The 16,407-nt window shown below is 49.7% G+C and overlaps 2 protein-coding genes across 3 annotated transcripts in view; one reads left to right on the forward strand and one right to left on the reverse strand.

Moving 5' to 3' along the window:
- Positions 1-1,249: 1,249 nt before the first annotated feature.
- On the reverse strand, positions 1,250-11,355 carry ACBD4 (acyl-CoA binding domain containing 4). Its single transcript, XM_003768431.4, has 10 exons — positions 11,236-11,355; positions 10,705-10,857; positions 10,161-10,281; positions 9,977-10,061; positions 9,574-9,694; positions 8,984-9,070; positions 7,868-7,968; positions 7,642-7,726; positions 6,852-6,988; positions 1,250-2,289 (listed from the first exon to the last, which is right to left on the reverse strand). The coding sequence occupies exons 2-10, from the start codon at positions 10,790-10,792 to the stop codon at positions 2,167-2,169; spliced, it is 948 nt and encodes a 315-aa protein (XP_003768479.1). The 5' UTR covers positions 10,793-10,857; positions 11,236-11,355; the 3' UTR covers positions 1,250-2,166.
- A 1,832-nt stretch (positions 11,356-13,187) lies between these two features.
- The window catches only part of PLCD3 (phospholipase C delta 3), a 32,342-nt gene continuing 29,122 nt past the window's right edge, over positions 13,188-16,407 (forward strand). Inside the window, exon 1 of one of the 2 annotated variants that reach the window (XM_023502461.2) lies at positions 13,188-13,919. In XM_023502461.2, the coding sequence (XP_023358229.1) occupies positions 13,802-13,919 (118 nt within the window). In that variant the 5' untranslated portion in view covers positions 13,188-13,801. The remainder of the gene's footprint in view (positions 13,920-16,407) is intronic. The other variant, XM_023502462.2, reaches the window with a different exon arrangement.

The following is a 16,407-nucleotide window of genomic DNA, read 5'->3' on the forward strand; positions in this document are numbered from 1 at the left end:
GCTCCAGGCTTGTGGCTCTAGGCAAGAGGTAAGGAACTGGAAAAGCTGTGGGTGGATCCCTGGAGAGGTGATGAAGGGGGAAGCACGGAGCAGGCCTGGGATGGGCAGATGACAGTCTTAGTGTGCCAGGCAGGAAAAAGATGCGTTTGCAGGCAACCCCATGCACACACATACATACCCAGACTCCCATTCCGGCCCACAACCACCGCGTCCAGCAGACACGGGCGGCCCCGGATGGACACACATAGATAGAGGCACACAAGAGGGCTGGGACAAACACATGCCCAGAGCCAGCCCCAGGCTTGGCCCACCTCTCCGGAGTTCTCAGAGGGTTTGACCTAAAGGGACTTAATACAGATAATCTGGAAAGGTCATAAAGTGCCCCCTCCCCCAGAGAAGGGGGCCGCACCTTTCGGGAGAGCGCATAGGGATGAGGTCCCAGTACTCGGGGCTGGGGCGGACCTGGAACGGGGAGCAAGGATGGGGGAGGAGGGGGTTTAGAAGAGGGTATCTGCGGATGGCCTAAAGGACAGTACCTAGGGAAGGGGGCTGGATGCCAGGAGCTGGGACGAAGGGCGGGGCTGCCAGCTGGACAGGGAAGGGGGGGGGGTTCAATTAGATCTTGGGGGCGGCGGCCGCAGTGCTCGCTTTGGCCTCCAGCCGCGGCGCGACCGAGACCGTGACGCCACGCGCAGCTGGGACCGCCTCCTCCCCTTTCTCCTCCCCCTAGGCTCCGCCCCGACGCCGCAGGGCCAGTCCAGTCCCCGGGTCCGGGGGAGGGGTACTCGGCGCAGCCCCCCACGGGAATCCCGGGATGCTCGCCAGGTCCTCAGACGCTCCAGAGCCTCGGGACCGGGAGGCCGGACGGGGCGGGCCGTGCGACGTTGTCCAGATGGAACCTTCACCCCAGTCTCTCTCCCCTCCCCCCTCCCAGGCGGCTGTTTTCTAAAGATTCGGGCACCACCCCAGGGCAGAGACAGGCAGCACCTCCCCCAGCTCCTCCGAGCCCGCGGGTGCCGCTCACTCCGGGGCTCTACCTTTCATTCCCCTGCACCCCTAAGGAGTCCACGCCACCCCCCTCCTGTAGCGGTGGGGGCTCTCGAGTCCTGGCCTAAATGTCAGATTAATAGAAGGGGGCCCCGTCGTGGTTGGGGGAGGGGAATAGTTTCCAAAGTAGGGAGACCGACTCTGCTCGGCCTTTAACCCCAGCCCAGCTCCCCAAGCCTGCGTCACCCCGTTCCCCCTTAGGATGGAACCTCTCCAGAGCTGAAAGTTTTATTTATTTTAATACTTAAGGATCTTCTGAGCGGATGAAAACCTGAGTATAAATCCAAAGGGTGAAGGAAAACATGACCAAAAGCAAGTTGGTGCCTCCCCCTACGACTCTCCTTCTCCTTCCTATGTACATAGAAATGTCAATTATCTTTGTCTATCTTTACGGCCTCTCAGCTGCGTCTGGTAACGCGGCTGGGAAAAAGCCTCCTCGCATCAATTCAACTTTTCCCTCCTTCCAAACAGCATAGCCGCCCAGGCCCCTGCCTCAACCTGTCTGAGCTGAGGCACCTCTGGGAGGGCCTGGCACGGGGGAGGGGAACGGCAGGCAAGTGGCCCGAGGGCTGTGGGGGAGGGCGGAACGCAGCAGGAGCCATCCGGTGCTGGTGGTGTCCGGGCATCCTGGGCGTCCTGAATCCCCGAGCGGTCCGAGAAAACCAATCATTTGGCGGCAGCTCGGCAGAGGGTCACCGAGAAGGGCCGAACCTACTCCATCCAGCGCCCACCTCTCCAGCAAATACTGACCGGTCATGGAATACCAGACTGTCGGCTGTAGAAAGCACCTAAGAGCCAGTCTCACCTGGAAATGTTCCAGGTGAAGAGACAGGCCCAAAGGAGGGGGTACGACCTACCTAGAATCACACTACTTAGTGACATAGCTCAGACTAAAGAATATTAGGGCTCAGAAAGGACCCTAAGAGATCCCGTCCAACCCTCTTATTTGACAGGTGAGGAAAAGGAGGCGAGCTGGTGAGGTCCAAGCCTCCCTGCTTCCCCAGGAAGGCTCAGGTGCAGAGTGGAAGACTGGGGGGGGGGGGGGGGGGGAACCGTTGGCAAAGAGGAGTTGTCCTCCTCCCTCAATCTCCGGAGACAGCAGTGTCCCCTAGGGGCCAATCATCTCTTCTGCCTCCGAAACTGGCGGTAGCACCACTGTACCACGAAAGGCCACAGGAATAGAAGGAGGATCGTGGGTAGAGAGAGCTCCAAGGCCCGGCGCCCCTGCTGGGATGGGGGCATCTATAGGAAGGAAGGAGAGGATAAAGGTGGGGGGCACAGGCTTACCATGTGAATCTCACCGAGACCCCTCAGCCCTTGGCCCAGGTCAGTCACCTCGATATCAGCTTCTTTCCCAAATTCCAGTGGGTCAGTATCCCCTCCCATCCTTTCCTCTCCTCCAATCCGGCCCCTCCCCCCCCTCCAGCCCGCTTCCCCAACCATCACTCCCCCAGAGTCAGGAAACACAGGGCCAGGGGAAGGAAATACCAACCAGGAAGGCACCCAGTGAATAGTGCTTTTAACCAAAATCTCCTTTACTTGCAGCTCTCCCATCTTGCTGTTCTTTAAAACTCTTGTTTCACACAGGAGTGTGTGTGTAGGATTAGAGGGACCCAGATTAAGTTCAAGTTCACTACCGCTATCCACATTAAGGCCTTCAACCTAAACTCAGGTCCTTATATGCCATTAAGAAAAATTAATATGATCTGGGGTGAAAGCAAAGGAAGTGAGCATTAGATTCAGGGAACAAGACCTAGTAGCAGTGATGAAGGAGGATCAGTGGAGATTGGGTGCTAATGCAGGGGTGGTCCTTATATCAATCAAGGGATAATGTTCAGAAGTGAATGAGTTTGTGACCCCATTTGGGGTTTTCTTGGTAGAGGTACTGGAGAGGTTGGCCATTTCCTTTTCCAGCTCATTTTATAGATGAGGAAACTGAGGTAAACAGGGTAAAGTGACTTGTCTAACCCCCAAAGCTAGGAAGTATCTAAGGGCAAACTTGGAACTCAGGTCTTCCTGACTCCAGGCCTGGCGTTCTATCCATTCAACACCGAAGGTTCACGGGAAGGGGGGAAGCTCCAGGGCCAAAGGTAGGCCACCTCTGGACTGGTTCCAAAAGAGAGGCAATCTAGGCCCAAAGGACAATGCCTTCCTCACCATGTCTCAGCAAAGACTACTACCTAAAACTAGAATATCCCTCCCTCTTCCACACCACATCCCTTTCAAATCTGTTAAGGCCCAGCTCAGGGGCCACCCTCTCCAGGAAGCCTTCCCTGATCTCCCCATCTGTATCACCCTTGACTTCCTCCACACTCCCCAAGCACTGCTGTATACCTATAATGAATGTTTGTGATCTGGGTCTATGTCATCATCCACTAAAGCTATACTTGATCATGAACTAAAAGGACTGTGGGCTCTTGGTTGTTATGTGGGTGGCCTTCTAGTGCATTAAAAAAGGCTGTTTGCCCATTGCCTGAACCAGCCTGGATAGTTCAGAATTGTCCTTCTTATGCAGTCGGTCATCAATTACTGAACTATGACCTATGGGGCTACAGCAAGATTTAAAGAGAACTCACTAAATTTTAGACTAAGAGCACTTGGACTCCAGAAACTTGTTTTTTTGGTTTTTTTTTTTTAATCACTATTTTCAGTAGAATTGGTTTCTTTGTAATTCTAGGTATTTTGTGCATTTAAAAACATTCTTCTGAGAGGAGTCTACAGGGGTCACCATAATGTTAAAAAAAAAAAAATTTAAAACCCTTATTAGACACGAATCCTTATAGTATGGAAGAACTAGTAGTCTTGTTGTTACGCTCTCCTATAAATCTGTACAGAAGGGGTCACCCAGCTAACAAGTGGCATAGCAACAAACTGAAGAATATAAGCTCTGTGAGGGTGAGAATGGTATCTTTTCATAGATTTACATCTTCTACAGTCAGTACCCAACAAAAGGTTTTGCAACCATTGTGTACTTAATAAAATGTTTCTAGACTCAAACATAACTGAAATACCAGCTAGTGTGAGAGATTGGAAAAATAGACTCACTGAACCAGGTTGGAGACTCACTGAATCAGAGAAAGGCCCTGCCCCCATCTCCACAGTGCTGTGAGTCTAGATTATACATCTTTTCCCCAAACACCCTCAGGCCTAGCCCCCACATCTCAGGGAAGATGGCTATCCAATGGGTAGGAGGGGAGAAGAAGTAAGATTTAGAAAGCCAGGCCCTGTATTTCCAGGTCCTTTCCTGTATCCCCATGGCTGAAGGTTAGAAGCTATTTACTTCTTGGCAAAGATTCAGGAGTGATTTGCCATTTGCTTCTCCAGTGGATGAAGGCTAACTTGCCTCCTAGCTAGTGAGGGTCCGAGGTTGGTGTCTTCTTGACCCCAGGTTCAGCCCTCTCTGAGCCACCTCATTGCCTCCGTCTGACTGCACCCAAAGTCTAAAGCTTCCCTTCTGGCAGGGAAAGGTTAGGGGAAGGAAAGAGTAAGAACTCAAGGGCTTCCGACATGTAAAACATACCATCCATTATAAGGAGCCAGCAAAGACACAGGGTAGATCCCCAGGAGTCCCCGCCACTCCCTAAACTTAGTCAGTGCCCACTTGAGAACTTTCCAAGGGCCAGACTTGGCTAGATTGGGCCTGCCTACATTCTGACATTTCTTCTGCAGTCTTCTCACACACACACACACACACACACACACACACACACACACAGTGTGTGTGTTTTATACAGGGGCAGCTAGGTAGGGCGAGTGGATAGAGCTCCCATCCTGGAGTCAGTTCCAATCTGGCCTGAGATACTCATTAGCTGTGTGATCCTGGGCAAGTCACTCAATCCCATTTGCCTCAGTTTTTTCGTCTGTAAAAAGGGCTGGAGAAGGAAAGAGCACTCTAGTTATCTTTGCCAAGAAAACGCCAAACAGTTTCATGAAGAGCCAACAGTCCTGAAACATGTGAACCACATAGTCTATATATACACTTCTGGACATCTGCCTACGTGTGAGTGTGATGAAGAAGGAACAGATGTCGGACAGGACCACTGAAGGTGAGGGGATGAGAGCAGGGCGGGGGACAGCAATTAGAGCCATTCAGCTTTAGGGGAGCAGCTGCCACAAGAAGAGGACTGGGGGAGTCAGCTTTGCTGCTTCAAGGGAAGGGTCTACTTCTGCTGGCATTTCTCCTGTTCCCAGGCCAGTCTCATTTTCTAGACTGAGGAAGCATGAAAGAAAGGGCAGCCATGGTTAGAAGATCCTAGAAACCAGTTGCTGGGATGCTCTGAACTACAACACTGGGAGCAAGATCCCTGAGAAGAGGAGCCTGGGTCCCTGAAGGCACTGGAGAGGCTGGGCCAGGACAAGAACCCATATGTCCTAGCTCCTAGTTTTAAATTCAGAGGCAGTTACATGGTACAGTGGACAGTATTGGAGTCAAGGAGACCTGAGTTTGAATACTGTGCCTCAGGCATTTATGAATGTGATCTCTTAAATCTCAGTTTCCTCATCTGTAAAAAGTCTCTCAGGGTTGGTATGAGGATCAAATGAAATAACATATGAAAAGTGCTTTGCAAACCTTAATAAGGCTCTATAAATATTAGCTGCTGCTGCTACTATTATTATTGTTATCTAGGGGAAAAGGTTTCTTGGTTTCTAATGGGACTTCATTAATATTACTTACCACTGCTACTATTATCATCTTGGAAAACAGGTTCTTGGATTTTAAGGAAACTATTACTAGTATTACCTACGCCTACTACTACTATTATTATTCTAGAAAAAGTTTCCTTGGTTTCTAATGGGACTACTACTATTACTATTACTATTATTATCCTGGAAATAATAGCCAGGATTCTTTTTAAGGAGGACTTATTTTTAAGAGGACTACTATTACTGGCTACTACTACTATTATTGTTATTATTATCCTGGAAAAAAGTTTTCTTGGTTTCCAAGGGGACTACTACTAGTATGACTATTACTATTTTTATTACTCAGAGAAAAAAGTTTCTTGGTTCCTAATGGGATTACTACTATTATTACTACTATTCCTGGAAAAAGTTTTCTTGTTTTCTAAAGGGGACTACTAATACTATGAATACTATCATTATTACCCAGGGGGAAATGTTTTTTGGTTTATAATGGGACTGCTACTATTATTACCTAATACTATTATTATTATTATTATCTTGAAAAAAGACTTCTTGGTTTTTAAGGGTCCTACTACTCCTGCTACTATTAAATACTATTATTATTCTGGGAGAAGGTTTCTTGGTTTCTAATGGGAATACTACTACTATGATTATTATTATCTTGGAAAAAAAAGGCTTCTTGGTTTTTAAGGGTCCTATTACTACTACTACTACTACTATTATTATTATCTTGGAAAAAAAGCTTCTTGGTTTTTAAGGCTACGACTACTACTACTACTACTACTACCACCACCTACTATTATTATTATTCTGGGAGAAGGTTTCTTGGTTTCTAATGGGAATACTACTACTATGATTATTCTTTACTGGAAAAAGGTTTCTTGGTTTCTAAGGGAGCTATTACTAATATTATCTATTACTTCTATTATAATTATTTTGGAAAAAAAGGATTCTTGGTTTTTAAGGATCCTCCTCCTCCTCCTATTACGTACTATTATTATTTTGGGAAAAGGTTTCTTGGTTTCTAAGGAGGCAAGGACAAAGGGATACCCAGATGAGTAAACTGAGGGAAAGGGGCAATCTGGTTCAAATTCCAATTGGGTCTCTCCTGGGCCCCTTTCTCCTGTGTACTTGTGGCTGTTAGAGGGAGGGGAGCTCACCTGGGTGAGGTGGGGCAGGTTCTCCAGGCTTCTCAGCCTCCCCTGGACATCTTGCATGCTCTCCTGCAGAGCTCGAACCGTGCTGGCCAGCCAGGCCTCAAACTCCTGGGGCCCTTGAGGAGCCCCTCCCACCATCTCTGCACAGACAGATAGAGAGAAGGGGCTATGGCTCATCCTGTAGCCTTCTCCAGGGCCAGCCCAGGTTCAGATGCCAGATAGGGTAGGGGAAGGGTGGAGTAACAAAGTCTTCTGTACTCAGCTGTTCCTTGCAGCTCTATAGGAATTCATTTTTTCAAAGCTGTACTAGCACAGCAATCCCAGAAGGAGGATGGGGATTATTCTCCTTAATTTAAAGACTAGGACCCAGAATGTTAAAGACCACTAGAACCAGTCAGTGTAGTGGAGGATGAGACCAGAAACAGAGGGCTAAGAACTCATGCAGGGAGGGGGTAGCTCTGCCTTCTTCTCTGCAGTGCCCACAGTGGGCACAGTCAGTGCAGGGAGGAGCAGGAACTTTGCCCAGCCCCACCTTCTACCCCTTTTCCCAGTAGCTTGGGTTCTGAGAATCAAGGGATCAGTCTCAATGGCAGCTCTGGGCAGAAGGTTGAATTCCCCAGTGCCCTTCTCTGCCCTTTTCATTTGAAAATACCAATCCTGGACTTTCACCCTAGAAGCAAACTAAAGGGAAGGGCAGTAATGGAAAGGCCAGAGGTGAGGGCAGGTATTGGAGATGAAGGAGAGAAAGAAGAAGGAAAGGAAGGTGGGGAAAGGGGGACAGGGTATGAGTCACCTCTCTGTCTTGGAAGCAAGTGGTCACTGCTGATGTCGGTCTCTCCTTCAAGAGCTTCCTTCAGCTCCTTCTGCAGCCACTCACCCTGAAAGGAGAAATCCCAGGGGAAGAGAAACAGACTCCATCGCTTTCAACCCTAATGCACTGGGTCCTGGGTTGGATGGGAGGAACAAGGTGAGGATATAGCTTGGAAAATGGGGCCACAGGGGTAGAAAAAGCCTCTTACCTGCTCAGGCTCTAGCTGTTCCAAGGAATCACAGAAAACCTCAGCATCTAGATCCATGGAAGCTCTCCCACGGATACTGGGAACACTGGGTGGTTGTGCTTCTGTGAGGGGAGGAAAAGGAAGGGGGCTGAGGGAAAAGAGGGGCTGCTGGATTCCTAGGACCTAGCAAGAGACAGTAGTGAGCCCTCCAGGGTGGACCTAGAGTCAGGAGGAATGTGAGTGAGTGTAAAAGGAGAGTTCAAGAACAAGAGAGGGGAAAGAAGGAAGGAATGAAGGGAAGAACAGTTGGGAAAGGGGAAAGAGGAGAGACAATGAGAGCTAAGAAGTCAAGGACACATCTAGGAAAAAGAATCTCGGGGATGTCCTATTCCTTGATCTCTCATTGATCCATCTTCCTTTCTGAGCCCAGTGATCTAGAACCCACTAGTTCTAAGGAGCATGGAATGTGAGTGTATCCACTGTCAGGTTTTATCTTCTCCTTTTAACACTTGTCCATGGGAAGTGGGGTGCTGAGAGGGCCCTTCACCGACTTATCTGTTTTAGCCAATTCCTACTTAATCCATTTCTTAACCCCAATTCTATGAACTTAAAAAAAGTTGGTAATCGTATTTTAATATAGTTGATTTCCTTCACAATTCTATGTATTTTGTGTATGCATTTAAAAATAACCATTCTTTTGAGAAAGAATCCAAAGGGCTCACCAGAATTCCAGAGGCGTCCATGACACAAAAAAGGGGTAGCAGGTTCTGTGCTTCTGTCTATTCTACATTGCAACCAAATGTGCCTGCTTGTTGTTCTCAGGAAAAACAAAAAAATTTTTTTTCCATTTTCCACCACCATGATATTGCAGAGTAACATAGGCTCATGCATGGAATGTTCTCCTTCATCTCTACTTCTCAGATCCTCCTTCCCCTTTCCCTGTCTTCCCCGTCAGTTGATAGCATCTCCTCAAAATGATTTTCTATTTAGCTGTGTATATTTGGTTGTTTTTCTTTTCTCTGGTAGACTAATTTCCTTGAGAACCAAAATTACTTCATTTTCATCTCTTGTATCCTCAGTTCTTGGCATAAAGTACTTGATTTTGTTGAATTAAATCAAATCTAGGCAGATACTGACCTGAAGTCTGGGGGACTGACTCCTCAGGAGGTGGTAGAGGCTCAAGAGCATTTCTTACATCCCCATTTGGCATCTTTTCCTTCTGAGCTGCAAGGGGAAAGAGGTGGGACAGGTTGACACTTCCTGCCCAAGTTAGCCCCTCAGTCTCCCCTTTTTTCTCCCTTCAATACAAACATATCCACTTGTTTGCAAGCTAACTCCCCCCCAAGGAGGAAGGCTAGGAACAGCAGAAGTAAAAGCTGCACCAACCCCCATATCCCTCCTACCTACCCATAGCTCTGATTTGGCTTTTCTTTCATGTGGAATTGGGAAGACCATGGATTTTGAAGTCAGAGGAACTGAGTTCAAATCTACTCTACTATTTCTAATCTATGTGAACCTCACTGGGCCATGCTTTCCTAATCTATTGACAAGACAATCTTCAATAACCCTCTGGGGATCCCACAATTCCTCCTTCCATGGCTGGGTAACACCTTCTCTCAGCCCCATGCTTTTCCATTCCCCCAAAAGAGCTGAACAGTTCAGAATCTGGGCCACCTGCCTCTGACTCTTCTCCACCCAGTACTAGTCCTTTTGGGGAGAATGCTGACCTGTGAGTTTCTTCAAGAAGGTCTCTGGGGGCTGAGGCATGTCAGGGATCATCTCGTACAAGGGCACGAAATAGTCAAACATGCCATCGTCCACCTCACCCAAGGGAACGGTATCGATCACCTTAAGGAAAAAATTTTAAAAAGGGGGGCGGGGGCAACCCAGCAGTAAACACCCAACTGTGTCCACTGTAGGTTCAGCCCTGGCTTGAGAACTAGTGGGAAAGGAGTGGAGGGAGGCAGGGGCTGACCTCGAGGCTTGGTTCACCATTAGAGAACTGGAGTGGAAACAGCGTTGGGCAATAGGAGGGAAGATAAGGATCACTGTGGGCACGCACCAGAGTCCAAATGACAAGCACCAGTTATCCCAGGGAGGATGTGGGAGGAAGCACCAGGAAGTTTTTACCTTCTGGGCCACCACCTTCATTTCTGTAATGTAAGCTGCCATTGCTTCCTCCTGGCTCATCCTGCCCAAACTGTGCCAAGCATCCCTGGGGGACAGAGTTCTGGTCACCCAAGGAGGCTCCAGGAAAGTGCCCCGCCATGGAGGCAGTACCGGGGCGCAGGGGCAGGAGAGGAGGGGGCTTTACCATTTATAGCGGCCGATGGGGTCCCAGAAGCCAGGCCTGGGCACGCGGCAGGGTCCCTGGGTGGCCTGCTTGTAGTAGCTGTAGAAACGCAACATCTCCTCGTAGGATGGGCGATAGGAACCTGAGGGATTGTGGTGATGGGGAAAAGGACAACAGGAAAAAAGGAAAATACAAGAAAGACTCATCACCCGGCCCCCAGGTTGGGGGCAAGAAGTCGGGGCATTTTCGGAGTGTTCAGAGAGACAGCAGAGAATGAAGCAGAGAATGAGGCTGAACAACTGGACACTGTGTAAGGAGATGCTTCCGGGGGTGGGGGTGGGGTCTTACCTATCATTATTACCTTAAGACAACTGGGGTCACACAGAGTCAAACAGCAAGGGGCGACTCATCTACTGAAATATCAGCTAAATCAAACTGCCTTCCCTACGTCCCTGGAAACTTCTGAGAACGCCAGGGAATGACTGGGAACAGGGGACCTCCAAGCTGCAGCTTACGCTCATCGGGGGCGCGAAGGCGCCGGGGCAGGGAGCGCCACGGGTCTCACCGTTCTTGGGCAAACTCTGGATGACCGTAACGGCGGCGTGGAACTGCTCCCGGCAGCCGGGCTCTGAGCTGCCCCTCTCCGTCCCCATTCTGGGCTGCTCCTAGTCCGGGGAGCTGGGCGGTGGCGGGGACGCTCTCAGCCTTCGCAGCCTCCCTAGAGCGAGGAGCCCGCGTGAGCGCTCATCTCGGACCGGGACAGGTGCGCAGGGACCCCTGCTTCCCAACCGGAGCCTCCCACGCCAACCCCGTGGTTCCGATGAGAAAACAGGTCCTGCTTGGTGGGGACTCCCAGCTCTCTCCCCCAAAGTCGGAAGGGTTCTTCCGCGGGCGGGCGGGCGGGGGCCCCGGGGTCGCTTGGAGCCCGGGCGGGCGGAAAGGCCGGCCGGCGCCCCCGGCTCCTGCCCCTCCAGATGCGCCCTCCGTTGGCGCGCTCCCCCTCCCCGGACACGCTTCCCGGGGATGCAGCCCCGGCGTGCGAGGCTCCGCCCCGAGTCCCCCCGCTCCGGGGGTCCCGGCGCCGCCCGGCACTCACCCCGGCTGCCCCTCCTCGGCCGCCGGGTCCCGACGGCGGGGTGCCCCCTCTCCCAGCGCCCGAGGCTTCCGACTGACCTCCCGGCGCAGTAGTAAGGGTGAGGCTAAGTGCAGAACAGACACACGTCTCAGCCAATAAGCAAGTCTCTTTTACCCTGTCCTACCGCGTTTCGTCCACTAGGCGAAGGTCTTTCAACTTTATGCAAATGACCTTTCTGCCGATTTCCAATGGGACGGTACTCTTAACCGCTCTCTCCACCGCCCCTCCACTAAAATTGAGAACGGTGCCTAGCGCCCCCTGGTGGGACGGAGAGGCATCTGACGCGAAACTTGAGCGTCCTCTTGCGGAAGAAATGGATTCCAGCAACCTAGGCCGGGGAATCGACGTGTCAATTTGGAAGGCGTCTGTCAATCAAAAACTGACTTCTCCGGTTGAATTGAGCAGGATTTCCGAGGGAGATTGAGGAAGAGAGACTAGGGGAGACACAACCCATGCCGGACAGTGGTGGAAGTTCGGGGAGAGTTGGAGGCTTAAATAAAAGGGGACTGGCTTTTCGGGCCCCCCTGTATACAGGAGGGGTGGGGTGACTGCGGGCTGTCCGAGCGCGCCGCAGGCTCCACACCAGCAGGAGAGGGCGCTGTGCCCACGGACTTCTGAGCCTGAGCCCCGGGCGGCTCACTTAGCTGAACGTCGGGTCCCGCGCACATCCACCCCGCCCCGCTCTCGGACGCCTAACAGCGGCCACGCACTCACGCCCCTGGGCTCCTCAGTCCTGTATCATCCTTACCGAATGTCACAAGTACAAGTGTCCTCAGGGACACCTCACGGGAGAGGAAGGTGGGAACCCTGGGCTCCGGGGAAGCTTGGGGACATTCTGGAAGCAGCAACCCGATCCCGGGCTCCGGTCCCCACAGCTGGAAATTGGGATCCCACAAGCGGCTCTTCTCACTTTTTTGTTTTTGTATCCTTAGAGCTTTGCATACAGTAAGTGCTAAATAAATGCCTTTTTAACACTCCTTTCTTTCACGCTCACGGCCAAAGCCTGCTCATTTTACTTTGGTGACATTCTTTTGCAACCATCCCCTTCTCTTCTCCAGCAATCCTTGCGCCAAGCCAAGCCACACTAGTCTGAGACGGCTGTCTCAGTGGTCTTTCTAAAGAGCAGATCTGACCCTATCACTTCCCTTCTTAATAGTACTCCGGCGGCTTTCTATCAAGCCTTCAAGATCGAATATAAACTCTTTTAGCATTCAAAGCCCTTCATAACCAGCCCCCCTTTCAGCTTTCCAGTCTAACACCTTATACCCCACTCTCCGCCCCTCCTGTTCCCTTTCCCCGTCCCTCCCCACACCTCCCACTGACATTGATGTCCCCGCTCTTTCCGGAACAACACAGTCTCCAGAATAGGACATTTTCATTGGCTGCCCCCCCCTTGCCTGGAATGCTCTCTCTGTTTATCTCGCACCTTCTGGGTCCTTTGGCTTCCTTAAAGTCCTTGCTAAAATCCTATCTTCTACAGGAAACTTTTCCCCATCCTCCTTATTTCTAGTGCTTTCTCTCTATTGATTATTTCCCATTTATCCTACATATAATTTGTACAAAATTGTTTGCGAACTGTCCCTCCATTTATACTTTTCTTTGTATCTCCATGCTTGGCTCATGGGAGGCACTAAATAAATGTTTATTTAGTGACTGACTAAAGTTCTTCCACCTCAGTTCCAGTGAAGTTCCTACTTCTCTGTGTTTGTGTATTTATCAAAAAATAGAGAAGGCAATCGGCTCCAGCGTCACGAGGGTTAAACCAATGGCGTCACGAAGCTGAAATAGTGAAGGGGGAGACTGCTGCCTCCTCTCCTCTCTGTGCATCCTTCTTTCCCTTCCTCTTCTTCCCCTCTCCCAGTTCTCTGCAACCCCTAAACCCCAAACTTGGGGGGTTAGATCATCTCATTAGATCATGGCAGATCTAATCCCGTTTCCAAGGCGGAGGAGCTTGATACCTTTATTCAGGTGTTTTTGCCCACCTTTATGGCCCGGACCCCACACCCGACTGCCTGAGTTTGTGAAAGGGGGGTCTCAATGCGGAAGGGAGGGGAGGAATCCGGATTTCTGCCGGGTCTCCACTCAAAGAAAAGCCGCTGCTCCCTAACGCCGCCCCCACCCCCACCTCCAAGGCCAAATCTTGAGCAACCTTCCGGTGCTTCCGATCAGTCAACTTCGGTCCACAGGGATGGAGGAAGGGTACCGTGAGTGGGCACGAGGGGGCACGGACAAGCTGAGAGGAGAGTGGGGATAAGGGAAAGCGGGGCACACTCACGACGGGTGGGAGCCATACGGACCTCCCGCAGCTCGACTTCAATTCCCAAGACCTCTGAAGCCGGCAGACCCCGCCCCCTCCCTCCCTCCCTCCCTTTTCCTTCTCTTCCCTCCTTCTTTTCTGGCTCCCTCCGCCTCCCGGTCCTCCTCCTTTAAGTTTCTCACTCTGGAATCCGGGAGCCGGAGCCCCGGCCGGGCCGCGGCCAGTCTCTGCGCCGCGCTGGTGCCTCGGGACCGGATTCTGCCTGGGACCATGCCGTGCTCCTTGTGGAAGAGACGGAACCCCCGGGACCCGAAGTCCTCGTTCCGGATCCTGGTGTCGCCGGGCGGGAGCCCGCACGGGGCCGGGCTGCGCGCGCTGAAGAAGATGGGTTAGTGACAGGGCTCGGATCGGGGGCAGAAGCTGGGAAACCGGGCTCGGCAAAGACGGGGCGCCCCGCAGAGGGAGAAAGGGTCTGGGGAGCGCCGTCGGTTCCAGAGGGAGTGTAGAACTGCGGCCGCGCCACCCCGCAGGGGACTCTGCCCGGGCAGCCCTGGAACGGAACTAGAAATCTGAGGGTCGCCGTCTGTGGGAAGAACTAGAGGCTGAGGTCGTGGGACTCCGGCTGGAGGGGCGAAGAGGTCCTCTTCCTCCCTGGCTCACGGTTCCCTGCTCTTTAACTCCCGAAACTAGGTTATCTTACAAAAGTGTGTTTGCCTGGAAAGTCACCTGGTAGAAGGGCAAAGCCTTTTCCTCTGGAAACGTTCTAAATGGTTGTCAGGTTGCTATGTCAACTCTCAGGCTCCCACTTAGCCCGTAATGTATTATATGATACTCTGTATCCCATCAGATTGTGAACTTAGTTACAGATGTAGATACACTTCATTGATTGGCATGGGGAGGAACGTATACACCGAAAAGCAAGGATCAGGAAATTACGGAACTCGGAGGGACCTTGGAGTGGTCCAATTCTCCCGAAAAGAGAGCTCCAGATAAATTAAGATGTGCCCAAGTTCACCTAGCTAACTCTTGGAGACAGGAACAGCCAGGAGGGAGCCTGAGGATTGGGAGTATAAAAAGAACAGATTTATAGAGTCTAGGGACTTGCTTTTAAATGGTGACCTTACATGCTGCCCACTTGAATGACCGTGGACAAGTCTCTTCATCTCCTGAGATGTTTGTGAAATCAGATGCACCTCAAGGGGAAAAGAGAAAAGCATAAGAGTGTTAACTGCCAGACACTGTGCGGAGCCCTTTAAAAAACAAAATTTTGTATTTCATATTTGTAATGAAATGAAAATTTGACCCTTTTGGCTGGCCAAGAAAAGCTCCTTGATTCTATGTTAGGTAGATCCCCTCTTAGAATCTGTGCACTGAGAGAACAGTTGCGGAGAAGCTCAAGGATCCGTTGAAGCATTTAGTAATAACAGTGGTGACATTACCACAAGTAATGTCCCTTTAGTATAGTTTGTTAAATGCCATATTAAATGTACAAGATGCTAGCATTAGAACTAATAATGATAATTATAATAATAACAGCAATTGGTACTCTCAGAGTGGACATTAATAGAGTGATGCCAAAAGAGAGACAATCTGCAGATTTAAATAAAAGAGCAGGCCTTGGAGCTAGGAGGGATTAGGTTCAAATTCTGCCTCTTCATATACTGATTGTGAGACTTTGGGTTAAATGATTATTTAACCAGTCTGTATGTCAGTAGATGACTGTAGATCCAGACCAAAGAATGGAGTTAGGACTGGGAGGTGAGAGTGGGGGGACCAGGGAGGAAAGGTTGCTTTGGCTCAATCATTATGTAATATTGGGCAAGTTACCTTCTCCCTCTGAGATTCTGTTCACTTCTCCTCAAAATGAGGTTTGTTAGTTTATTTGAAAAAGTCTTTTTTAAAAAATTTATTCATTTAATATTTTCCCCAATTACATTCAGAACAAAATATTTTTTACATTTGTTTTTTTTTTCTCCTTTATTTTTATTATAGCTTTTTATTTGCAAAACATATGCATGGGTAATTTTTCAACACTGATGCCCTTGCCAAACCTTCTATTCCAACTTTTCCCCTCCTTCCCCCCCACCTCCTCCCCTAGATGGCAGGTAGTCCAATATGTTAAATATGTTAAAGTATATGTTAAATCCAATATATGTATATACATTTATACAGTTATCTTGCCGCACAAGAAAAATCGGCTCTAGAAAGAAAAAAACTGAGAAGGAAAACAAAATGCGAGCAAACAATAACAGAAAGACTGAAAATGCTATGTTGTGGTTTTTACAACAATTGCGGGTGGGGATGAGGGAGAGACCTAAAAATTTACATTTGTTTTTTAAATTTTTAGGTCTCTCCCTCATCCCCACCCGCAATTAAGAAAGCACTTGTGAAATTATGCAAAACATTTCTATAAAAATCAAGTTGTTGGGGAGAAAAAACCCCATAGATTTCCCACCCTAATGCCCTTAAGAAAAATTAAGTTTAAAAAAAAGAGAGATTGGAAAGCTTAGTGGAGCAGTGGATAGAGCACCAACCCTGAAGTCAGGAGGAAAATCTGAGTTCAAATCTAATCTCAGACACTTAACCCTTCCTAGCTGTGTGATCCTGGGCAAGTCACTTAATCCCAATTGCCTCAGCAAAAAAGAGAGAGAAAGAGAGGGTATTGATAGGATTATTCATCATAAGTCTTTCAGAGTAGTCACTGATAATTGTATATACATATTAGAGACATACCTGCCCTTACTAGCTATCTGCAAAAAGGGAAAATATACAAATGGGTAGGGGAAAGAATGCCAGATTTGAGGTCAGGGGACCTGTGTTCAAATCTTGTCTCTGTACAATTCTCAGGAAAAGTCATCCTTCACTTGAAAACCCCT

Source organism: Sarcophilus harrisii, chromosome 4 (assembly GCF_902635505.1).
Source record: "Sarcophilus harrisii chromosome 4, mSarHar1.11, whole genome shotgun sequence".
Lineage (NCBI taxonomy): Eukaryota > Metazoa > Chordata > Mammalia > Dasyuromorphia > Dasyuridae > Sarcophilus > Sarcophilus harrisii.

Coding starts and splice junctions, on each gene's coding strand:
- ACBD4 (XM_003768431.4), bottom strand. CDS start 10,792: ATGGGGACGGAGAGGGGCAGCTCAGAGCCCGGCTGCCGGGAGCAGTTC. Junction 9,071..9,573: donor CTTCTTGAAGAAACTCACAG/GTCAGCATTCTC, acceptor TTCCCCTTGCAG/CTCAGAAGGAAAAGATGCCA. Junction 7,727..7,867: donor AACAGCTAGAGCCTGAGCAG/GTAAGAGGCTTT, acceptor TTCTCCTTTCAG/GGTGAGTGGCTGCAGAAGGA.